This window comes from Electrophorus electricus, chromosome 19 (assembly GCF_013358815.1).
Source record: "Electrophorus electricus isolate fEleEle1 chromosome 19, fEleEle1.pri, whole genome shotgun sequence".
Lineage (NCBI taxonomy): Eukaryota > Metazoa > Chordata > Actinopteri > Gymnotiformes > Gymnotidae > Electrophorus > Electrophorus electricus.
In genome coordinates, this window is record NC_049553.1 from 445,920 (window position 1) to 471,666 (window position 25,747).

The 25,747-nt window shown below is 39.1% G+C and overlaps 2 protein-coding genes across 12 annotated transcripts in view; both read left to right on the top strand.

The window, feature by feature from the left end:
- The first annotated feature begins 271 nt into the window (after window positions 1-271).
- On the top strand, window positions 272-10,213 carry LOC113583188 (zinc transporter ZIP12). Of its 8 annotated transcripts, none has more exons than XM_035536642.1 (13): window positions 272-388; window positions 861-1,050; window positions 3,027-3,332; window positions 3,491-3,698; window positions 5,197-5,348; window positions 5,465-5,636; window positions 6,052-6,224; window positions 7,166-7,318; window positions 7,515-7,595; window positions 7,713-7,779; window positions 8,070-8,228; window positions 8,807-8,994; window positions 9,112-10,213. In XM_035536642.1, exons 1-13 carry the CDS (start codon window positions 291-293, stop codon window positions 9,238-9,240), a joined length of 2,076 nt encoding a protein of 691 aa, XP_035392535.1. In that variant the 5' UTR covers window positions 272-290; the 3' UTR covers window positions 9,241-10,213. The 8 variants fall into 8 exon arrangements, with proteins under 8 accessions (XP_035392535.1, XP_035392536.1, XP_035392540.1 ...); XM_035536643.1 differs by having other exon boundaries at window positions 882-1,050; XM_035536647.1 differs by having other exon boundaries at window positions 327-388; window positions 821-1,050.
- A 95-nt stretch (window positions 10,214-10,308) lies between these two features.
- Window positions 10,309-25,747, top strand: part of cacnb2a (calcium channel, voltage-dependent, beta 2a) — a 52,270-nt gene continuing 36,831 nt past the window's right edge. For all 4 annotated transcript variants that reach the window (XM_027019380.2, XM_027019381.2, XM_035519661.1 and 1 more), the window contains exons 1-2: window positions 10,309-10,536; window positions 11,820-11,912. In XM_027019380.2, coding sequence (XP_026875181.2) covers window positions 10,456-10,536; window positions 11,820-11,912 — 174 coding nt within the window. In that variant the 5' untranslated portion in view covers window positions 10,309-10,455. The remainder of the gene's footprint in view (window positions 10,537-11,819; window positions 11,913-25,747) is intronic.

Sequence of the window (25,747 nt, forward strand, 5' to 3'; positions counted from 1 at the left end):
AATACATTTTTAATTACAGACTACATTACTTTTCACACTTAAAAACGTAAAGATTTACTTTCCACGTGGTGAACATAAACTACAGGCTGTTTGAAGCATTTTCCTGTTAATCTTCAGCTCTTTCTCCCTCTCCTTATTGTCCCTCTCTAGTAGCCCCTTGATCCCTGCACCCACATTGCTAAAGTTAGCCTGATGTTGCCATAGCAACCTCTGAACTATGAGACTGAGGCAGCGTCGACTAATCCTCTGAAAGTGGCACATGCAAATCTGCTCATAAGAGGGTTTCACCCATGCTCTGGAATTCCCTCTTTGCATTTCTCTCTGCCTCCAGAACCAGAGGGCAGGGGAACATTTCCTTCATCAGCTACTGGGAGCACTGTGAAAGAAGGTGAGGTTGGTTATTTCGTAAAGGAGCTAAATTTTAGACTGTTTGTTTACAGACATTCTGTAAGTAAAGCAGAATTTCGGAGGAGGTATTTTTGGTTTTGGCAACCTGTGGGATCTCTACCGTTAAAGGTTTGAGGTGGAAAAAAACAACTTTTAAGAACACTAAGGGGAGCTGATTAATACTGAAGGGGCTTTCTCTGTCCACGTGCTGTTCCCAACGCTATTACAAGAACCCATTAATTACAGCTCCTTAAAAACAACCCCTTCCTCTCTATTTCTTATTCACATGCAGCGGTTTCTGTATGGATACATCACCACCTTTCTACATCTTCAGTTCACATCATCTTTTCTGTTTGTAACGGTCTGGTTTAGACACCATCTCCACTCACCTGTGCAGGCAGAACATACTCTGCATCTTGTGTCTGTGTTGGAGAGGGCTTGGGGGAACGTACGTGTGCATTTGTGTGTGGCAGTGTGATGCCCACGCTGTGCAGGCTATGGACTTTGCTGGGGCTTCTCGTGGCTCTGAGCAACTGGTCGCTGTCGGCAACAGAGGGTGAGGGTGCCTTGCAGAAGGAAGATGTGGCTACATTGGTCAGCGACATCTTCCGTGCACTCCAGTGTCCAGAACACATTGATGGGACTCATCATCTCTGTTACAAGGTGAGAAGCGGAGTGCGTAAATTAACTGCAGATAACTCACTGACTCTGGTAATTAAAGGCTAAGCACCAGCTAATATGAAAAACGTCAAACACATAAATCCAGCGAAAGCTGTACACAGGAGTTTCTAACGCTTGATTTCTAACTCTAGGCTAAAACTAATCCATGTAGTTTCGTTATGGAGATTTATAGAATACATTTACATTTACAGAATTTAGCAGACAGATAGAGAAATAGATCGCGTTAGCTAGCTATTGCTCAGTGCGACGTTTCCAGTGTTCGTTATTTAGCTAGTTAGCCGTTTCCCATAATGATCCAGTATCTTTCCAAGCACTTGAGTGGTTAAGGCCTTTTCAGTTTTTTCAATGCACAAAGTAGAACTACAAATTCACAGAAGTCAGCAAGCAGAAGAGAAGGTAATGATAATGCATACATTTTAAGGCTAGACACATATAATTTAGCTAGCAAAAATACATTAGACCACTAAAGCAAAGGCATTAGCTATCTTAGCTCAGACATCGTTTCTTAGCAAAAGGGAGCACTGCTAACTAATTAGTTAGCTAACGCTAAATACATGACGAGCTAGTAAAATGAGAAGTTGAACCTGTATCTAGCTAGTATAAACCTCAGATTACTCAGTAGGTATGCATGTTTTCACCACAATGTCATTATTGATTAGCCATTTGCTTGTGTAAAATTGAAGTTTTAAGTTTGGTCTTAAAAACACATGTTGAGAAGCCAGTCATCGTTTATTTGCATTACATTAAGTGTCCGGGTGGCTCAGTGCATTATATAATGTGATGATGCCTATCATGTTGGGTTCCTGCTGCAATCTGCCTATGTTTGGTGAACTGTCAAGAGTAAAATAAATACAAACCAATTGTTGCAAAGTTTATCATTAAGAAAAAATATGAATTGATGAAGTCTTTTATTCTTCTTCATCAAAGGATTGAAACCCCTCAGGCTCTTAACCTCCGTTACCTTTGTCACTAGTTTCCAAAATCACTGCAACTTTAGCAACTACACTTGTTGCGCAACATTTTAGCTAGCTGGCTAGCTAGATGTCAATTAAACCAGGAAGGAAATGTTTCTGACGTGAAGGGTAAAGCCTTTCATAATTGATTTCATAATTGTTTATTGGTTAGATTCACACAGACTAACACAAATCCATCAATCACACATGCAAATAGATGACTAAGACCTGGTTGACACACGAACACGCCATTTATTCTTATTATCGACAAAACGTAAAGGGAAAGTTGCACAGATTGAGGAAATGTTTGAACTCTATTTTCTATGCTGTTTTTTCCCAAAATATTAATAAAAACATTGTGAAACCTCAAAAACACCACGCCGACGCACGCGTTGACCTCATGAAGTTAAGTCACGACCTATAAAGAAAAAACAAAAAAGAAAAACATACTTTCACCAACCTGACAGCACCGTCATGACTCTAGTTTATTATCTATTGTATTTCTCTCACTCCTGGTTTTTCACTGGGAAATACATATATTCAGTATATTTTTATAGGCAACAAAAACACAGAATTGTTGAAGATTAATTGCTGGTAAGTAATTTTAGATTCATTTGAATGCATAATATGAATTTTAAAATCAGTCTCTATTTCTACAATGTTAACATGTTATGGAAAACATATTCACACACTAAATGTTTCATGTACATTTTTTTATTTCTATTTAGAAGAGGACTAGTAATGACTCTTTTGACTAAGTGACCACTTTCTCAGATACACAAGATTACAAGATACACATGACTACAAACACTGTTACACAGGTTTATCATTACTTATGTCTTACATGTGTTACATAGCAGTTGCTGGAGAATTTTGGCCAGAAATAAAACATTTGTATGTTAGTTTCTTGTTAATCTGTTCCATTTCAGTCATGAGGTAAATACTTCTAACCATTTCACTGTGTTGAAGCGCTACTAAAAGTCTTATGTTATTTTCCATGTTCAGTGCCTCCCGCAAGACTGGTTACTGTCAGTACAGGAGAATGATAGAAAGGACTACCTCAGTGGGGAGGAGTACCTTAAATTTTCCACTGTGCTGCTCTGTTACATCATCAACATGAGACAGCTCTGTTCCTCCAATGTCTCCTCTTCGCCCTTACCTCCTGATTACTCATACTGTGTCTGGGCTCTGACCACACTCCACTCATTGGAAGATGAAAGTTTCCTCTCGGCCAATGAGACAGAGAGCATTCTTAAACTCATTAACCAAAACTACCAACCAGAGGAAAGACCCACTTCCAAATACACTCAGGTAACAGGCCGTGACCTCTAGAGCTATATTAAATAATGTTTTAGTAAATGCAGCCCATGCACTATTGTGTTTATAACATATTGTGTAATTTATATACATTATACTGTATACCTATAATGGTGGAAGATTATTTAGTGTGTGTGCCTATGTATTATTAGTGTATTGATGCAGCACATCTGATGGAGGAGGTTGGTGTTACAGACAGCAGAGGTGTTGAGTCCTCCTCTGTTCCTCGATTGGCTGCAGCTATTATCTATCACTTACGCAAGGGCCATTGTGTAAGCAGAAGGAACCTCCCCTCACCTGCTTTCTTCACTGACTACATCTTCCAGTCTCTCAACCGGACCAGTGACCTACATGTAAAAGGTAAAATTATTGCATATCTTAAACATATCTTGGACCTAAAACTGTCAGAAATCTCACATTTACCAGCCACATCAAATCATTTACCAAAACAACTTTCCATCATCTTAAGAATATAGCTAGTATCAAGGATTTAATGTACCATTGAGACCTAGCGACTTGCGCATGCTTTTATCTCAGTCAAGTTTGACTTCTGTAGTGGTTTAACTGGACTCCCCAAAAAGACCAAATTCAGCTACAACTGACACAGAAAATGCTGCTGCAGTAGGTTTAACTGAGACAACAAGAGCAGAGCACGTAAAATAAGTGTACTGGGCTCTAGTAAGTTATACAACTGACTTTAAAAACCTACTAGTAGTCTACAAATCACTCAGTGAATTAGGCCTAGAATCCTTTTCATATCCTTTTAAACCCAGTAGGTCTCTTAAATACATGGACTCGAGCCAGCATGTAGAGCCGAGAGTTCAAACCAAACATGGTGAAGCAGCACTTAATACTTGTGCTCCACATAACTGGAACTAACTCCAGTCGAATTTAGATGTGTAGGGATGTAGGAATTCTTAAAATTACATTACCATTCTCTTGTGCTTATAGCTCTTGCACCATGTTAAGCAGTATTGTATTGTTACTGTTATTGCGCTATAGTCTTTTAATGTATTTTTATTTTATTATTCCATAGTGTTTAATTGTTTTCTTGCTCTCTTACATCAATTGTACTTTGTTTATTATTACATTCTATTTTTAAATTGTTTTATTTAGCTTTCTTCATTTTATTTTGCAGAAAAAATGTACTGGGTTGTTAGATCTTGGCATGTAATAATCTTTGTTATTATTACTTTATTCTGTTATTTTTGTGTGTAAACCACTTTGAATTATAGTTCTGTATGAAAAAATGCTATGCAAATAAACACGTCTTGCACTACATTGCCTAAGCTTACACACATTCACACACATTCAAACATCTCAAATATAAGAACATATATTTGTCTATATAACAATTTGTCCTGAATGTCCCAATTGGCATAATATATGTTCATGCTACTTATTATTTAGTCAAGGCAAGGCAAGATCATTTGTATAGTACTTATCATAAACAGGCAATTCAAAGTGCTTTAACCAGACATGAAAGAATTTAATAGAGCTTGAGATGTAAGCTTACCTCAGGAAGGTTTTTGTCAAAATGAGAAAAAGGTTACTTAAAACAATATATTTAAATGAAATATAGTCCATTTAAATAGAAATTAGATAATTAAATATTAAAAAAAGAATTAAAAGATACATTATTAAAATATAAAGTTAATTTAACAAAATAAAATAATTAAAACAATTTAAATGAAACAGAAGTTTAATTAAAATAAATAAGATTAGATATAACGTGCATATAATCAAAGCTATAAAATCGATGGCATATGAGAACAGATGTTTTTGAAAATGATACAGTCTATGCACCTCACAGCACGCCACAGCTTCAGCAAGTGTATTCCAACTGATTGATTTACAGACCTGGAACAGCTGTTATACAAGCTTGGTGTAGGAGGCACTGTCACTCACAGCTCACATGGCAGGGAGAGGCGGAGCACTGTAGACTCCTCCCCAGACCAACCTTATGCATGCAGTCTGCCACTAACAAGAGAAACCAGAGACTGGACACAGGTGCAAATAAACAAATAAAAGAAAAGCAGTTTGTCTTGAATACAGGTCTGCTGTATGTTGGCCACATTGCTTTCATGGAGACAAGTGATCTGAGGTGGTTTTTGATGCTTCTTCAGATGTGTTTCTCAGCCAGTGAGCTACTGGAAATTTTCATCATGGATCCCCATTCGTCAATATCCAGAGGACACTTTAGACACATCTGTCCTGCAATCATTCAGCAGCTACTGGGTGACGCCTGTGAGTCTCCACTACCAGCAGCTAGTGCATCTCCTCCCAGTGATATTGAGAGTGAGGCCCTAATTCAGCTCACTTTTCTTCTCTAATTCAGTTTATCTAATTTAGTTCTACATAATGTTTGCATTCCTATCCTCAAGGTTGAATGTCATTATATCCAGAGTATTTATTATTATTTTAATAGTATACTGATATTGTTATTAGTACTGTCATATTTATCTTCTATATTAAATGGACATCACATTATAAAATTACAAGTGTTGTACAAGCATTAAAAAGATTCATAAACTGAACAAAATCATAGAAAATGCATTTAATACCACAGGGTCATTCTCTCTCTCTCTCTCTCTCTCTCTCTCTCTCTCTCTCTCTCTCTCTCTCTCTCTCTCTCTCTCTCTCTCTCTCTCTCTCTCTCTCTCTCTCTCTCTCTCTCTCTCTCTCTCTCTCTCTCTCTCTCTCTCCATGGTAGAGTATGGCTACAGCACAGTGGCAGTGCTGCTCATCACACTGGGCTCCATGCTGGGAATCTGCCTGATCTTTTTTAATTCCTGTCAAGAGACCTACGCTCTCCTCCTGCAGATGTTTGTGGGGCTTGCCGTGGGCACACTCTCAGGAGATGCTCTGTTCCATCTGATACCACAGGTATCGGGACACTAGGTGGATTCATGAACACAGAGGTGTCTGCACCTCAAGTGTCTCAGTGAATAATTATGCTTAATCATATTCGTTAGGATATGAAAGCAAAAAGCTGCTCCTGATGACCCTTCCTTTACAATTTCTTTGGATTTCTTTGAAACCAGCTTAAGTTTTACCAGTAAAGAGAACTACCAGCAAATTTCTGAATGAGTTTTTTTTCAGCCCAACAAAGCAGTAACATGTTTATGTTGGTTGTAAAGCCACGCAGAGTAAACTAAAACCATCCACTCAAATATGATTCCTAAAATACTCTTTCTACAACTACAGAACTGGGTTCTGTATTTTCATTTGATTCCCAGCTATTGCACTTTTCAACCATAGCTAATAGTCATTGGGTCTGCTATTGACTGTGCTCTCAATGACTAGGTAAAATGGCCAGGTTCCTTTTCTCTCCATCAGCATAAACAGGCCGTTGTATCTTTCAAAGACACGTTTGAGGATTTAGCGGTTAGATGTCTCCTCTTAGTTCAATGTACTGTGACTCTACCATAGCTGGATGCATTTACTCACCTTGGGTTTGTGGCACCACTGCACAATTTGGAGTTGTGCTACGATGAGAATTAGGTATGATGTACACTGTGAGAAAATCAAAAAAACAATCTCTGCTTTTCAGCTTAGAGCTTGCGGTAATGATCAGCCAACAACACCGCCATTCTACTTTCAACCATTTTGGTTTTTGTTTTTGATTAGCATATTTCCGGCAGCATTGTGTGCTGCCCTGTGCCTCTCTCTACCTGTGCTAGAAATGGTGTGAGGGAAGAGTATTTTCTAGTGAAAATTCATATTCTCGGTTATCAAAAATAAAACATGGACACTTTGTTTTCCACTTTGCCTGCAAAACACTACAGTTAAACTATTCCATCTCTGCCTTTGTATATACTTTGGAGATCCTTGGCCTTCATGAGGACAGTCAGCATTTTGATCCTAAGCTCACAAAAGAAAATGACTACCTGTGGAAGGTTGCAGGCATCATTACTGGGATCTATGGCTTCTTCCTCATTGAGAGAGTCTTCTCTTTTGGAATGTCATCTCATGGGCATGTGAGTGACAGCAGAAACATCCCAGCATCTGTTTCCATTTCTTTAAATTCCTCATTAAACATATTTAACATACTGGTGCTGTCTACTGAATACACTTCCCTGTCTCTCACCCTGTGATACTTTTGCATACTTTGTGTCTGTATGTTTGTTTGTCCATGGAATCAGTTTTGATGTGAAATGGTGTTTCCCCTCACAGGGTCACCTACATGATTTGTCTGTGGAGCTTAACTGTAATGAAGAGGGGCAGCATGGGAAATCAGTGTCTACCTTGCAGCTGGTCAGCATGTTCTCTGTGTTCCTTGGGAGCCTGTGTGTCTGCAGAACATAGGACATGATTGATTTATTAACTCGCAGGGACATGTCTAAGTGGATCTTTTGCTGACTTTTTGTACAGAGAACTGTGGAGGAGAGAGAGTGTACAGAAAGGCAATCTGTGGAGCCTAGCATCAACCAGCAACAGAGTAAAAGAATGCACACACACATACAAAAAAAGCGCGCGCGCACACACACACACACACACACGCACAACGCAAACACACACATGCATGCACACACACATACACACAAAAAACAAACACACACACATGCTTGCACACACTCACAAACACACACAAGTACATACACCCGCACACACAAAAAAGCACACACAATTCCCTACAAGCACACATTACCACACATACATACTCAGAACCCCATTATAATTAAGTCAATTTTACATATTACCATTTTACTTTTTCCTGTGTTGTCTCAGAACAAGGCATGCCTCTTTTGGCTGTAATGGTAGTAGTTGGTGACAGCCTCCATAACTTTGCTGATGGTTTGGTAGTGGGAGCTGCGTTCTCCAGCTCAGTTAAGACTGGTATGGCAACTACAGTGGCTATCCTGTGCCATGAGGTCCCCCATGAAATGGGTGAGTTGATTTAGAGGTTAAATTCGATCTAATGACCTAAATTAATTTTACATTAACATTGTAACTTTGTAACTGCTCTGGAAAGAAAAACAAACACTACTCAGTCATTGCAGCCAGTGAAGGTAAGGTTAGATGGCTATCTCCATTGGTTTACATGTGCAAACAGCATTCTGCTGATTTGAAGGAAAATATTACCATGCTTTTCTCCTTAGTTCTGTTATATTCAAAATTTACAAACGGTAATTAATTAGAGGTAATAAAACGTACTAAAATAATTGTAGGTAGTAGTGGTAGCTCAGTGGTTCAGGATCTGGACTAGTAATCAGAAGGTTGCCAGTTCAAACCCCTCCACTGCCAAGATACAACTGTTGGTTCCCCTGATCAAGCCCCTGATCCATCAATTGCTCAAGTTCTGCTCAATTGTAATTTTGGGATAAAAGCATCAGTTAAACGCCATAAATGTGTAAATCACAAACACTGATGACCTATTTTTTTTTTTATTTCTCAGTACCAGTCATTTAAAACATGCTGTTGTGCAAGTCCTTCTGGGATCATGTTGAGGTGTCTTTCTCGCATAGGTGATTTTGCGGTGTTGCTGAGCTCTGGTCTCCCAGTGAAGCGAGCTGCACTTATGAATGTTCTCAGCACCCTCACTGCCTTTGCAGGGCTCTACGTCAGCCTCTTTGTCTCCTCCCACACCGAAGTTCAGCAGTGGATCTTCACTGTGACAGCTGGTCTATTCCTCTATCTGTCACTGGTCAAACTGGTGAGTCAGTGGTTCTTCCAATCCAATTAATATCTTGAGCTGTCTTTAGGACCAAAGGCCAATTACTTGCCTGATTAAATAATCTTTGTCTCCTGCTGGCTCTCTCTTTTTCTCCAGATGCCTGAGATGAGTAGAATTCAGTCTCCACATCCATATCTTGTGTTTTTTCTGCAGAACATTGGTCTGCTCATGGGTTGGGCATGTCTGCTGCTTCTAGCACTGTTTGAAAACAAGCTCACATTTTAACACAGCTCTTAACAAAATAAGTTCACTCAATAAGGACAATATTTGTTCTTTCTAGATAATTATTATTGCTGAAAGCTCCAGTCAGGAAATGCTGAAAAAAAAATGCTGACCCATGGACACCTTATCACTTACTTTGAATTTGCTACTGCATAACTTAGATAATATATATATTTTAACAGGGGTGATATCATGATATCATAATTCTCTCTCAGTCTGGTCCTGAACTAGCTCTGCACCACATACGTTCTGTTCTCTTACTCTAATACAGTGAGTGCAAGACTTGTTAATTCAGTGAAAATTGTTTAATTTGTTTTGAGCAGAGAGAGAGAGAGAGAGAGAGAGAAAAAAAAAGTAAATGTGGTAACGATGTGGCGCCTCAACTTCAAGGGTGGGACACACACCACAACTGGTGGTTACATCAAGATGGACCAGCCTTCTGGCTTGTGACTGCTCTGAGCTGATTTCATAGATTTCTATATATTAAAATATATCCAAGAGTAAATATTAAAACTGAGGACTAAGAAATTGTTCACTGACTGTTTGAGAATAAAATCGTCTTTCTGTGGTAGGAGATTTAATATGAATATAAAAGCTACTAATTGGTTGTGTGTGTATGCGTAGGATGTAGTACATATTGTGTTGGCCTCTGTCAAAGACCCTTTACCTAAAATCAGATATTTCTGGAATTTATGTAAAAGTCACAACAGTACATTAGTATAAAACTACGGTAGTATTCTAATTTGTTACTATTACACTCATGAGCTACAAAATGTACAAATGGGTGTGTTGTTCTGCTGTTCATTAACCAGCAGAGGGAGCAAAACGTATAATTGGACATCTCTTAAATCCTCGTCGTATTAACATTAAAGACGCACCTAAGCATTGCTCTGCTGCGCACGCATGAGTAGCGCGGAAGATGATGTCGAGCGTGGGAAGGAGGGCAGTGATCCAGGGAAGCGCTTTGCTGTTGAGCGAGTCACCAGACTAATCCTGCGAGTGACTGGAGCCTTCCTTCTCTTATACTGCCTGAGCGACGTATTATCTAAAAACGTTAACATTTGCTGAAAACTTGTCACGGATGCCCAGGCTGCTGAAAAGCGACTGCGAGGGGAGGTGGAGGGCTTGCTCCCTACCTTTTTAAAGTGTGGGTATAAAACTAGCTGACGTTCCTCGGGGCTTTTTTTTCTTTCAAATGTAACTGGGACAGACTGTCAGATGGTTGTGAACAGTATGCCCAAAACGCCGTCAAATTCCCTGGAAAAACATCTGGATACGCTCGAGAATGCCGTGTTACAGGTAAGTATCAAAGTGTACTTTTATAGGTTATATGTTACTTACTCTGGTGCTGCGGCATGTCATGTAAATAAACCAAAAGTTACGGTTCATTATATTTTATTGACATAGCAAATATCTCGAATTACAAGCTTGATGGTGGATATTACTCGATGTGTCGGGAATGTATGTTAACTGCCGAATTCATATCTCTTCCAAGATACATTTAAAATGTATGCTTATTGCATACTAACCATTTTTCACCTGTCATATAATGTACAGTTACAGACTGTACAATTCCTCAATCACCTTCTACCCACTTACTGATTAGTTTCTGACCACTGCTGATCATATTTGTGTAGTTGCTACTATTAGTATTACATAAACACACACCTTGTTGAAGGTGTTGATCTGATACAACTTGATTGGGTACAGCGGTGTGGAAAAGGGTTTTTTTTTCCCACATTTTATTGGGTTGAGACAGAACTGCAGACATCCTTTATCTTTTGTCAAAGGGACAGAGTTTGGCCAGCACAAATTGTGCAAGGAAAAAGATCTACAAACTACAAGGCAGGTGTCCAGTGGCTGGTGAGCGTAGACTTTTTAGGTACTTCCCATTCCTGATCCTCAAGAACCCTTACTTTGCAAGTTTTAGTAGTATCTCTAGTCAAAAATATACTGAGCTTATTAGTGAATAATAAACCTATTATACATTTATGATGTGTGTTATAGCAGGAATATCTCAGGAGCAGGACTGGGAAACAATAGCTAAATGAATAAATATATTTCAGCCATACACACATGCACACATAGTCTGTTGTGCTTTCTTTTTCACTCCCTCTTTCTCTTGTTGTCTGTTTCATTGACTCATTCTGTCTGTTAGTCAAAAAAAAATTTCTGGGGTTCATTGTGCTAAAGTAAACTTACACACTCTGGTTTGCTGGTCTCTTAGTTACAAACAGACTGGCAGGCTTCACAGTACTTTACATGGCTTTAGGAAGTTTACTGTTGATTCTGTCTCTATTTGAGTTATAGTTCAGTATTATCACTGAATTCTCTTTTTCAACCAATACTTACTTAATTTATACTTGTGCATGTGCTTGCACACTGGCGTGTTTATAGGGTGTTTGTTCCTATCATGATGTGCTGAAGTACTAGCTGAGTATTCTCACAATCCCCATAGAAGGGAGAGTAACAGGCTTCTTGCTTCACAGCAAAAATAAGTAACCCTAGCCATGGACAGAAAAGGGCCACTAGACCAACATTATTAACTGAGTTTACAGACTTTTGTTTCTACCTTTCCACAGTCTTATGGAAGAAGAGCAAGAAGAAAAGGCCGGTTTAAAGGTTCAGATGGAAGTACATCTTCAGACACCACAAGCAACAGCTTTGTACGCCAGGTGAGAAAATTCAGTGTGATGATTGGTCATTGTTTGCAGGTCTGAGAGAGGAGCATTATTATATGTGTAGCTGAGAAAAGGAGTTGTTGCATATGTAAATGAATGTATGTTCTTGGTGACTCACCATACTAATGTTTTCTCTGAAAGTGAAGTGGTGAAGTGGTGGCTTATTGATGTCTGCTTAAGCACTCATTACTATCCTAAGCAAAGGTGATGAGTCAATAACAATTCTGTTTTGAGAAAATCTAAATACTAAGTCATCATGAATAAGTATAGCCTCCCTTTAAATACTAATTTATTGTAATAGTCTTGCATTACTTGAACGCCTCAGATATTCACTTCTCATCTTTCTCCCTGGTGAATGTGGGGGTGGGCTGGGGCAATGTTGTGCGTAGATGACAAATCAATGTTGGGCAATCAAGCATTTTTGCTGCTTTTAAATTCCTACCTGCAGTTACATAATATGAGTGGAGCTTCAGGCAACTGTTAGGTCATGCAAGACCAAGTTATTAGTGTTCCACACACAAACTCAGACATGCACACACATGATTTCCTGATTGGCACTAAACAGCAGAACTGCCAAAGAAAGTGATAAATGTTTTCCTCTGAAAGTGTGTGTAGTACTAGTGTGAATGTTTGTATGTATGAGTGTGTGTATGCCATAAAGCAGAGGGCTGCTGTAGGAACACAGTGTTTATGGTCTGGGAGGCGTCTGGTCTTTGTTGCTCTGACCTGCTGCTCCACTCCTCTCCTCAAGACAAACTTCTGCAGGAATGCTTCTGCCTTTTTAGGAACAGTGTTACACACACACACACACACACACACACACACACACGCACACACACACACACATATACACACACACACACACACACACACACACACACACACACACACGCACACACACACACACACACACACACACACACACACACACACACACACACACACACACACACACACACAAAAAAGATGGATACAAGCAGGTTTACAACCATTACTTACTTAATTTCATACTTAAGTGAGTATGTGCTTGCACATTGGCGTGTTTATAGGGTGTTTGTCCCTATCATGATGTGCTGAAGTACTCGCTGAGCATTCTCACAATCCCCAAGGCTGTGTCACCATACTTTTTAGGTATACAATTTGTCAGCAGTCCTGCAAATACGTGACTCACCTAACAACAGAGAAAGAGAGAAGGAAAGAATACAAGAGCATGAGATACAGTGGAACACCATGATAAAAACATACTGACAGTTATCCTAGAGCCTTGTTGGCATGTTTGATTTATAGACTGCAGAAATATGCTACAGCAGTCTTTTGGAAGGGGCTTCCTGAAATAGCTTCCCTTCCAGTAACTGTATAGTTATTATGAACAAGGCGCTGTTTTTGTATTGTTCTGTCATAACAAACTAGTGGCCTTACTGCATGCTTCACCTCCCCCCTCTTTCTCGCTCATATTTTACAGACTTCTACAAAGTAGAATATTAAAAAATCTTTGTTTCATGTGCAAATTACACTGAACTAAGGATTTGTTTTTAAATATTTTTATAAACTACCAACCCAATGTCTTGTTTAGTTCTGCAACTCATAGGTGCTACATATTTCCAAGTGAAATATATAGGGGTGTGTCCAAAACAGTAATGAATATGGGTCTTATTCCTTTGTAATGTTAAATAAGCAGTGCATTTGTTAGACTGTCTCTTGTACACCTCTGCTAATACTAATGCAATCATCTCTGGTTAATTTTATGTTTGCCTTTCCTGAGCCAAGGAAAGCACTATATGGTTTAAAACATATTTCCCATCCTCCATCCACAAAATATCCTGCATAAACAGTTCATGAACCCAGTGAATTCTACTTAAAGGACTAATTGTGGAATACAGGATTTTCATTGTTCTTGATTGCAAAGGGGTTAGATATGCTGTGCATGCTGTATGTTGTGAAAAGATCAAAGCCCACCATCCACACAGTCATACATGTGAAGAAGGATAACTTAATTTTTTTATAACACTTCAGTTGTTGTGACATCACAGCCAGAACTACATATGCATGTGGAAACATTTGCATATGTAACTAAATCTGTAGTGGTCTCTAAAATGTAGGATCATGGAAATGTGGAATAAGATGTCAATGTATGGTGCAAATAAATTAATACTTCTTTTAGAAAGTTTTTCAAAAGACTAATTATTAGAAACAAGTGGTTAAAGGAAATATTCCCAAAATTTCAGAGATTTTAAGACCTGCTGCACAATGCTTTCTCAACTGCTTTCTCAAATTCATGTTCATGATTTGAAGCCGTCTTATGTAGATCTTTTTAGAGTATGAAAAGCGATGCCTAAATTGCTTTTTTCCCTTTCTAGGCCATCTTCACGTTCATCTTCCCTTTTGTATGTTTCCCCCATCTTCTGCTCATTTAGATTACCAGCTCTAATGTACTGTAGCTAACGTAGGTAATGTGACTGGGAGTCAGGCACATGTATGATAGGAGACCAGTTCTTTACAGTTCGGTACATAAAGACAAAACATTTTTTTCATGGTAGTCATATAAAATACTGGAAACATATAATTAGCCCTTTATAAAGCATTTTAATGAGCTGTTGCTTGAGTGATGAAGGGATTGAAAGGATCTGTATAGGACAAAAAAAAACAAATGATGGATCAGATTCATTCGTTCATTCATTTTCATCTGCCTGTGTAAAGAAATTCAACATTTCTCCATCCATCTGCTAGTTCTGTTTCACAAAACATCAGTATAAAAACTCAGCGACTGGTCATCAGGAAAGCTCTCCACAACCTCCTACTGTTTACGTGACATGCTCACTGTGCTTCCCACTCTCTGCCATCTCTATGGGTCCAGTGCTGCTCTCCTTGAAATATACAAATGTTTATATAAATGTGGTGGCAGATTTATCACTCCTTTCAGTATGTGCTAATGAGGTTGCACTAGGATTAAACAAATAATAGGCCTTGTGCTTCCAGAGGCTGTTTCTGTTGTATATAATATAGTGTGTGAATGTTTGAACCTGTGGACAAACACACACACACACACACACACACACACACACACACACACACACACACACACACACACACACACACACGCATATTATGGGATGCTGAATATAAAAAGCTCCTTACTCATTTTTAGCTCACCTATTAACATTTAGCCCAAATTTCATACATTTAAACACACAAAAAAACACTGCTAGTATTCACTGTAGAGATTTAAAAAACGTGTGAAAAATTACAAATATAAATAATATGATAAATATAAATGTAAATGTTAGACATAAATGTGAGTATTTAAGAGTAGGATCTGAAATCTATATATTTAGGAAATATGCAAATATACACAACATCTGTGATTAAAACAGAAACAGGTTTAAAATTGTGAATTTGCTCAATAACGATATTATGCAAATGTTACATATATATTTTGTAACGCTGCTGGCCCGAGTGCCGCAGGGTGCGGGGCAGGACGCACAGACCTCCTCGTTCATGTGGGACATTTATTAACACGAAACACACTACACGACATGCACTCACAAACGTTAACGGTGAACATGATTGCACGGTTTTACATTTTACAAAGTGCACGCTAACAAAGACGCTACGGCTATTGCAAATAGTTACAATGACGGATGTTGACGTTAAATGACTTACGTAGCGACAATGACTGAGCAGTCCGTGACATATTTAAAGACCCCCTCCATTGAAAATCAAGTTTGTAATCTTGTTAACATATGCATGTGGTGTTTAAAGACAAATCATGAGTGGCCAAACATGTCAACTTTGGAACTTTGGACTGTAAGATGAGTCTCAAAAATAACCAGCCACTTTAACATGGGGCTTTCCATACCATTAGCATAATAATCGGTATCAGAGAAGCCACGTGTATTAGCTATCATATTACATGTTCTGCTTTTAGTTACAAAAGGAAAAAATGTGAGCCTTAATGTATTTCTTTCTAAAAATCAGAGAGAAATATGTGCAGTTTATTTGGAAAATTTGGACTGTCCCAGTCAAACTTCCAGCGAAACCTCTGGTTTATAGTACCCATTTTACAGAGTACTGTTTTGCAGCTTGTATTTTTAAAAAACGCTTGCCACAAACTTATATTGAAGCCAAACACTTCCATCCTGTTTGTACTCGGGACACAGAGTACGAACAAACATGTTGGTAAACCAGTACATTTATTTATTTTTTAAAGTTATTCAGCAAGAAAGCATGTCATGATAAAGGTTGTCCTCATAAGCTTCTTGTATAGTTAAGTTACTTGCAAGATAAGGTTAGCTAATTCAAGTGTATATGGCATGTGAAGGAAGCCATTGTCAAACAAACATTGTCTCTTTTTGGTCCGAAATCTTGAAGGCAAACTGATGAAGAAGTAGCCAATGTTAGCACATTTTCGAAAGAGGACCATGCACAGCCACTAAATACATATCATATGACATGAATATGAGGTTTCTAGTTTAGAAATATTTTTAATGGAGAATTCTAAGGCAGCTCTTCTATTATTCTTTAAAATGAACTGTCACTGTCACTGTTAATATAATTCCTGCACAGGAATTATATTAGTTATGAACTAAATGCCTTTCACCAGAAACTATGGTGTTCAAAACATTTCTATGGTGTTCAAAACATTTCTTCCTAACTGTACATCTATACTTAGCATTTAAATATTAATAATAAATGTAACTATAAATAATAAATGTCTTTTTTCTTTAAATCTCTAAATTGAATAACACTTTTCTAAGTATGTAAACTGAGCTAAAATGTTTTTTAAAAAATTAGCAAAACATGCTTTTTACATATTGTACCCAATAGTACAGTATATATGACTTAAGCACAAAAAAGTACAGAAATGTGTGAACATTTCTATAACTACAGATTTTGAAAGTAATTCATAGATTATGCCTTTGCTCACGTTTTACTTCAGACAATGGATGCACTGTCCTATAAACAATCTGCTGAATACTACTGTCATACATGTTATGTCCTGATCTATGCTCAGACTGCTGCTGCAAAATAAAAATAAAAACCACTGTTTCACTTGTTACTTAATAAAATATGTGACAAGTCAAACAATGGTAGCAGACAAGTACAAAAATAACAGCTATAAAATAAAACTTACATGCCCAAACCAAAGTGAACCAAGAGACAAGCACCTGTCCATAACCCAAGTGTGATAAACAGGAGAAAATGTGAATAAACAAATGCATCAGCATTCTACTCCCGCACACCCCCAGCAGACATTATATACACATATTGTTTGGGATTTACAAATGTACAAAATATTTACAATCAACATGTAGCAGTCAATAGTCAAATCCAGTAGGGCAAGACAAAATACACAATGAAAAAGAGTATTACACTTACAACAATCCAAGGGGAACACATTCCCACATTCAACACATTCAACAATTGAGACAGGCATAATACTTGGCATGACTTTATACTGATGAGACAAGAAGCAGCCAATCAGAATCACAATAATTATATTCGCCAAGTATGTTACTCTTGCAAGGAATTTGTCTTGAGTTCACATGTGTATGTAACATACTAAGCAGACCTGACAAGCCTGCAGACTGTTAACAGGTATTTCTCTAAGGGAAAATAAAATAAAAATACAATAAATAGAGTGAAGAACAAAAAATAAGAATAATAAAGATCCATGGAGAGGAGCTAAGAGATGTATGAATATATGTACATGTGCAAATATGGGTATCTATACATATGTAGGTCAGAGTTTTATATTAATAAAACTATTATATGCAAAATATCACAGAATGCTATAAACATTTTCAAAAATATTACATATTTACAGTTGTGCAAATAAGCATAAGTTATAGAGAAATTGCTGGAGTACCATAAGTTTGTTTGTAAGTTTAAGTTTAAAATGTGCGCTGTGGTTGATGAGCCCTACAGCTCTGGGGAAAACACTGTTAGCATGTCTAGTTGTGCTGGTTTTGATGGGCCTGAGCTTTCCAGGATGAAAGGGGTCAGCTGTTATTTTTACCAGCATGCTACATCATGCTGCTGTTGTGGATGGCAAACTACCTCCAATGATCCTCTCTGGTGTCCTAATTGGGCACTGCAGTTTGTGAGGTGGAGGACCCAAACAAGAAGGTTCTAGATGATGTGAGGATTGATGATCGCTATGGAGACCTGGAACATGAGGCTCTGCAGCATTCCCTGCTATACTCTCTTGGCAATGGAGACCATGTCCCTCTCCCTCCTCAGGTCCCTGGATGTGGTGGGGCCCAGGAACTTGAGTGACTGCACAGAAGAAACTACCAGGCCATTGATGTTGTAGGGGCATGGGGAGGGGGTAGCACCATGAGCCCAGCTGCTCGACTTCCTTTCTGGTGGCCGACTCAACACCATTTGCTATGAGGCACGACACAGTATTGTCATCTGTGAACTTCAGGATCCTCACACATGGTTCTTTAGAGACACCGTCATTGGTGTAGAGACTGAAGAGAAAGGATGAGAGCAACAATCTTGTGGTACTCCAGTACTGAGGGTCTGGGAATCTGATATGAGTTTTCCTAGCTGTCTCCTTTTGTCACAAAATCCACAGTCCACCAGCAGACGGAATCAGACATTGACAGCTGGGACATTTTGACCTTCAGCGGCTCTGGCACTATGGTGTTGAAAGCTGAGCTGAAGCCCAGAAACATAATTCCAGTATAGATTCCAGGACTGTAAAGATGCTGTAGCATGAACTGCAGGGCCAAGTTGACTCAACAGACATGTTAGATCTGTATGCAAACTGGGATCCAGCAGAGCACTTCAGGGCTCGGAACAGACGTTCAAAGACTGTCATGATTACAGAGGTCATGGTTACAGGCCTGTAGACATTACGTCCAGGATCAAGAGGGAATAACTTGAAATCAAGAAGCAGACAACAGCAAGGAATAGGAGGCGGGGCCAACAGATCAGGAACAGCTAAAGGAGAAGATTGGCTGCACCTGGAACAGACAATAAAACACGTGCAAACACTGGTGGAAGATATGAACAAATAATGACTGGAGTGCTAAAAAAAATTATTTCATTTGTGCTCATTTATACAACAAATGAAACAGTGACTGATATTATACTTAAACACTTCAAAGTCAACCAGGTTGATGCATCTCTTTTTAAAAATCCTCCACTAATCTAGAGGCAAGGCAAAAACATCAAAGACATGCTTATGAAGAGTGAGATCAATTATTGCTCTTCAAATAAAAATATATTTACACAGCCACTAAAATGACTAGCATGAAAGCATTAATTGTTATCAACCATTTGTTCTCAGGCATCACTGTAGGGGTTGTCTTTTGTAACTCTTGCAAGAGATGTAATCAGCTGTACTGCAATCAGGCTTGCTGATCAATTCATTGAGCATCTTTTGACCATCAGAATTAAGGATTGTTATTTACAGTAGCAAGGCATTTTAACGCTAAGATGATGCTGTGGCAGCATCTATGGAGATGCTGTAGCAGCATTCAGGAAAAAGAACTGATCTACACTCTCATAACTGTAGAACCCAATGGAATGAATGTTACGATAGTAAGGTAGTACAAATTGCAGAGTAGTACAAATAGAGTACTAAACATACATATGCTCTTCTGTCTGTTGTAGCCTATCATCTGTGTAGCTTGTTTAGAGGTGACCACTCATCAGTTTTCCTGGCTCAGCAGAAGTCCGTCTCGGGACTTTCAGGTAGTAAAATTCAAACAACTAAACCCTCTGGGTAAAGAATGGGATAAAAACAGGCTGAAACATTGTCTCTTTTGGTCAGTAAGATGGAACAAATATATAATATAAAAGTTAAGTAAGTATTTAGTAACCTCCCCCCAGCGGATGTACAATTATGGGCCCTGATTATTATTGACTGATTAAAGAAGCTTGAGTTTTATGAATGAAAAAAAAAACAATTATGTGGTCTGGCACAGCCTTGGTCTCCTTTGTTATCTGTTTATACATACCTTTCAGGCAAATTGTCTTTGTCTTGTCTAAATTTGAAGAGCACAGAACTCCTTTTATTTAAATCTCTCTGTAATCTTCAAAGGTAAATATATGTACAAATGGTAAGAAATGTGAAACTTGGAATAATCTGTAGGGTGAATATATAAGGGGCTACACTCTCCCTGTGCATATCTGTCCCGTACGTCGTTCTGGAAGAAAGCCTTATGTAAGTTGGCCCATGGCTCTGCTTTTCTGTGCCCATATCAGATCTGAGCCACAGGAGACTCTTATACAAACTGCTGCCAACCAGACACAAGCACACCTCCTCCTTTTTGGTCCTACTAAGGATAGAACTTTCAAGACGAACATGTCTGAAGTTCACCTTTGACCTGTCTGGAATGAGACTGTGGAAGCAGAAAAGCAGTTATTTGTAATTAGGTGATAACTTTAGACAGAAGTCATGTTGGAATGCTGATATTTCATGGCCTTCATTAACCTTACTAATAGAATTGGTATTTTGCTTATTAAAGTAGTGAAAGAAGGAATTATTTTTCCAAATGCTTATGTAATAAATTATTTGGGCCTGAAAACATAACTGTTTTTTAAAATAAGGTCTAAGGTGCTAAACATGTTATCAAGTAATTTCTGGATGTGCTTTAAAACTTTGATATATTGTCAAATAATTGTCCTGCATGTACCCATCTGGTTAGCTCTTCCTGGTTCTTGTTATATTTATAAATTGAAAAGAATGACATCAAACTCCCAGTGGTTAAATGGACTGAAATTTTCCTACCTAATCCTATTAACTTAAGTAAACAAATAAAAATTAAACTTATTTAACTACGCAAGTATTCAAAATGGAATTGCACAGTAAGACTTTACATTGTAGCCGATAGCGTTTCGCCTATGTTGTAAAAGCAGCTGAGCAACACTGCCCTCTGGTGGCTGTTCATCTGCAAATAACACCATGAAGCACCAAGAATGTCTTTATGATAGACAGCTTTAAGAGGCTTGTATCAGCTTTACATTATAGGTCTATCAGTCATCTAAAGTAAATCTTTAAATTACTCCACTTCTTGAAGAATACCATAGTTTAAGTGAAATAGCTGTTTTTAAAAGTTTTGTTCCACGTCTTTGGAAATTTGGCTTTCGATCCCAGAAATCTTTATTTCTGACATGCTTTCATGTCAGCCTGAGGCAGCCATATGTCACAATTTGTAATAAAATTCATAGGTTTCAATAGATTCCCATTTTTTGTTATATGATTTATTTGTATCTGTTATTAGCAGAATTGTTGCAGAAGACGGAAGGAGAGAAGCAGAGTAAATGAGAAATATTCTGGCTTGAAGTGCTTTGAAGTCTCATGATTTTTTTAAAGGTTTGTTATTGTTGAAGTTTGGATTTTTGATAGCAGTTAATCACTCTTAATTTTAAGCATTATTAGGCTATATGTAGATTGAGTTCAACAAGTCATCATATTTACTGATTCAGATTAATGACAGAAGATGTAGCACATAATCAAAGTAACAGCACTGTACTAGTGAGTTGCAGGACCAGACGCACACCCCCACATGGTTTTTGTAAAACTGTTTGTGACCATTTGCTGTTTTTGTAAAATGTTTGTGGCCAAAATGTTCATGAGCCATGTACCCATTAACCAGAAAAAAAACTGCAAAGAAGTTTGGGAGATCCAGGAATAATACACTCTAGCATCTGAAAAAAAAAGAGACTCTCTAAAAGTATCTTCTGTACCTCTAAAATTACACATGTAATATTTTGAATAAATTTATTATTTGCCCTTGACAATTGATCACATGTCTGTGTGACCACTCCCCTTTAATACAACACAGTTTTTGACCCAGCAGCATGTCTGTGAGTAGAGTATGTAGGGATATGGAAAGAGTGAGACAACAGGGAATGGTGCTTGAAGGAACACCTGGATGGGGAAGTAAGCTACAATGTTGGCTAGATCTGAAGACTTGACTTCACCATCACACTCTCAGATTTCCTCTTTGTGCATTTTCCACTAGTGGGTGGACTGTGCAGAAAGTCAGAGGTTTTAGTTGGGTCTGCAAACACATAGCTGGAATGTCAAGGATTAATTTATTTTTTGGGAACAGAATAACTATTTTTGTGATAAAGGTTGTTATCATATAATATTAGAATTGGTGTGACATTTTTAAAATTTTATTGTGAGAATACTGTTTACCCTGTCTCATACTGAAGAACACTTTACATATATATATACACACACATGTACAAGACTTATGTAAGAGCAGCCTTGGAAGGTGTCCTCCGCTGAATGTGCGTCTCTGTCCACCATAGTGTACATGGGGTCTATGCATTGTTCATAATGACCAGTAGCTTATTAAGAGTTCGTTTCTCATCCATGACCTCCAGAGTGTCCAGTTTGACTCCTACAACAGAGCCCGCCTTCTTGTTCAGTTTTTTCATTTTGTTTGTTGCACTTTTGTAGATGCTATTGCCCCAACACACCACAGCATAGACTGTAACACTAGTGACAACAGGCTGGTAGAATGTCCAAGTGAGTCTAGTGCACACTCCGAAGGACCTCGGTCACCTCAGAAAGTACAGACGGCTCTGCCCTTTCTTGAACACTACATAGGTGTTAGAACTCCTGTCCAGTTTGTCATCTGAGTGCAAGACCAGGTACTTGTACGTACCAACTACTTCCACATCCACTCCATTGATGGTGACTGAGGACAGGGGAGGGCAAAGTTTCATAAAGTCCACCACCATCTTTTTCTTCTTAATGATGTTGAGCTACAGTTGGTTCAGTCAGTCAACTCATACAAAAGCTTCCTGTCTTCAGTCTTCTGTCCTGATACACCCCACAATGGTCATGTGATCTGAGAATTTCTGCAGATGGCATTTGTCTGAGTGTCTGAAGTCTGAGGTGTAAATGTTGAACAGAAACTGAACTAATACAGTCCCCCGATGCGCCCCCTGTGCTGTACGTGGCCATGTGTGAAACACAGCAGCTGCCCAGACTGGGGTCAGCCAGTCAGGTAGTCCATTGTGCACGAGATGATGGATTCACCCACCTGCGTCTGCCATAGTTTTCCCCTAGGGAAACGCTGGAGAAGTCAAAGAACATAATCCTCACAGAGCGGTCGGTTGTGTTCAGATGGGAATACACACTGTCCGGTAGGTAAATAACTGCATCATCCACTCCAATGCCATCCTGATATGTAAACTGCAAGGGATGGAGGGCAGCTCTGACCAGTGATATCAGGTGGCCCAACATCAGCCTTTCCAGAGTCTTCATCAGTTGGATGGTCAGGGCAACTGGACGGTAGTCCTTCAATGCCAACGGGTGCCTCTTCTTAGGGACGGGAACCACAAAAGTAGTTTTCCATCTTACTTAGTACCCTTTCTTGGCTGCAGCTCAGGTTGAAGATATACTAGAGGATTCTACACAGCTGCTCAGCACAAAGTTTCGGGACCTTAGGCTCAATACCATGCAGACCTGCAGCTTTACACTGCCTGAGTTCCTCTGCTCCTTCTTGGTCAGCAGTGAATGTTGGTACTCTTCTGCTGGGCAGATCCTGACTGTGGGGGGAGGAAAATTCATGTCAGGTAAGGTGTTAATGCTTGGTGTGGAGGGAGTATGGTCTGTGAATGATGATGGCTGTAGTCGTCCTGAGGTGTTAAGAGGCGAGACCACCGGAGACGGAGCAGAAGACAATGGAGCAGGAGGAGAGTCATTCTCAAAGAAAAAAACTCATACGCCCATTCACAACTACCCTCTGTTATTGATCCAGAGCTGTATGGACTGAAGCCAGTGATATCTTTCAGGCCTCTCCACACATCTCGTATATTGTTCTACTCCAATTTGGTCTCCAGCTTCTTCCTATACTCCTCTTTGGCCTCTTTAATCCTTATTTTGAGCTCTGCTTGCACCCTTTTTATCTTATTCTTATCACCTGATCTGAAACCTCTCTTCTTCTGGTTCAGGAGAGATTTTAGGCTGCTTGTGACCCATGGTTGTTGGTGGGAAAGCATCTCATAGTTTTAGAGAGTACCTCAGTTTCCACACAGAAGTTAATATAGTCTGTGAGACATGTTGTTATATCATCAATGTCCTGATTATATGGTTCACAAGGAACATCTCACTGTGTGGCCTCAAAATATGCCTGCAGTGATTCCACAGCCCGTGGGGGACCACTTCCTCAATTTTATGTTGGATACTGGTTGTCTTTGGACAAGGGGTTTGTGCTGTCCAGTGAGGAGTACAAGATTGTGGTCAGATTGACCCAGTGGATGGAGAGCCATGGAGTTGTATGCTCCTTTAACATTAGCATACAACAAGTCCAGTGTCCTGTTTTCTCTGGTCCTGTACTTCAGAAGCTGGTTTAATATGGGCAGACACGATGAGAGGGAAGCGTGACTGAAGTCTCCAAACACTGCGATGAATTCACTGGGACTGTGGTTCTGCACGCTTCCGGTGGTAGTGTGGATGACATCACACACTATGTCTGCCTTGGCGGAAGGTGGAATGTACACTGCACACATCACAATCATGAATTCTCTCTGCAGATAGTACAGACGCATTTCCACCACACACAGTTCAGCGTCCGGCATTTCACTGTGATGTGTCCAAGAATACACCATCTGTTGTTCGCAAACACGGCAAGCCCCCTCCTTTCTTCTTACTGGACTGATTGTAAATTCTGTCCGCTCTCAAAGTAGTGAATCTGTTAAGGTGAACGTGAGAGTCCGGTACATACTGATTCAGAAAGGACTTCTTGAAACACAGAATGCTACACACATGGTACTCCCACTGTGTCATAACCAAGTGGCTGGCAAAATGTACAGAAACATCTGTGCTGAGTACAAGCTGGATGTTCCAAGCTCTAAGTGGGATACACCCCAAAGGTGGTGGAAAAAGACCATGATAAGATCCTGTGGCACTTTCAGATACAGACAGACAAAATGATAATGGCATCTGGACATAGTAGTGGTGTACAAAGTGCAGAAGAGAGCCAAAGTGATAGTGTGGCAATCCTGAATGATAGCAACATCAGGAAAAAGGAACATGAGAAACTCGAGAAAGACCGAGGGCTGAAGGAAGATATAGAAAAGATGGGCGGGGGGGGTAATTGTGGTTCCCCAAACTGGGGAGAATGGATCCAACATATACCAGGAACAACATCTGAGAGCTTGGTCCAGAAGAGAGAATGCAGTACTGGGAACAGCTAAGATACTACGCAGGAATCTCAAGCTCTCAGGCCTCTGGTAGAGGACCCGAGCTTAAAGGAAAAAGACCGCCCAGTGGGCGAGTGGGGAATTTATTTATATATATATATATATATATATATATATATATATATATATATATATATATATATATATATATATATATATATATATATATATATACACAGAGCACTACCCTGGATTAGTATGAAAAAAAGAGGACATAATAATATGACAGATGACAGATGAGTGAATTACAGGAAGTTGAGGAGTGAAAGAATGAAATATAGACCGCTTCTTTTAGTTAATGCACAATTATCTATTTTTTGTGCTTAGGATTCTTTCTGTGTGTGTACTTGTGTGCATTCTGATAGGTATCCTGCAGTATTGATGGGGTAGCCATATTCTTCACACAGAGACTCACACCATTTTGAGTGAATGATTAAATATGTTTGTGTGTGCAACCCTCTGGGGGGCTTCTGTAATTCTGTGCTGTTGCAGAGATCAGGTGTAGAAAAGCATTGTATTTGCAGTAGAATGTCTAGCACTGAAGACTGGCTGAGGCGGGTGGAAGTGTATTAAATGCTCATGCTAGAATCACCCTAGCCAACTGCCACATTCCACATGAGCAAATCTAGGCTAATTAAGTACAGATAACT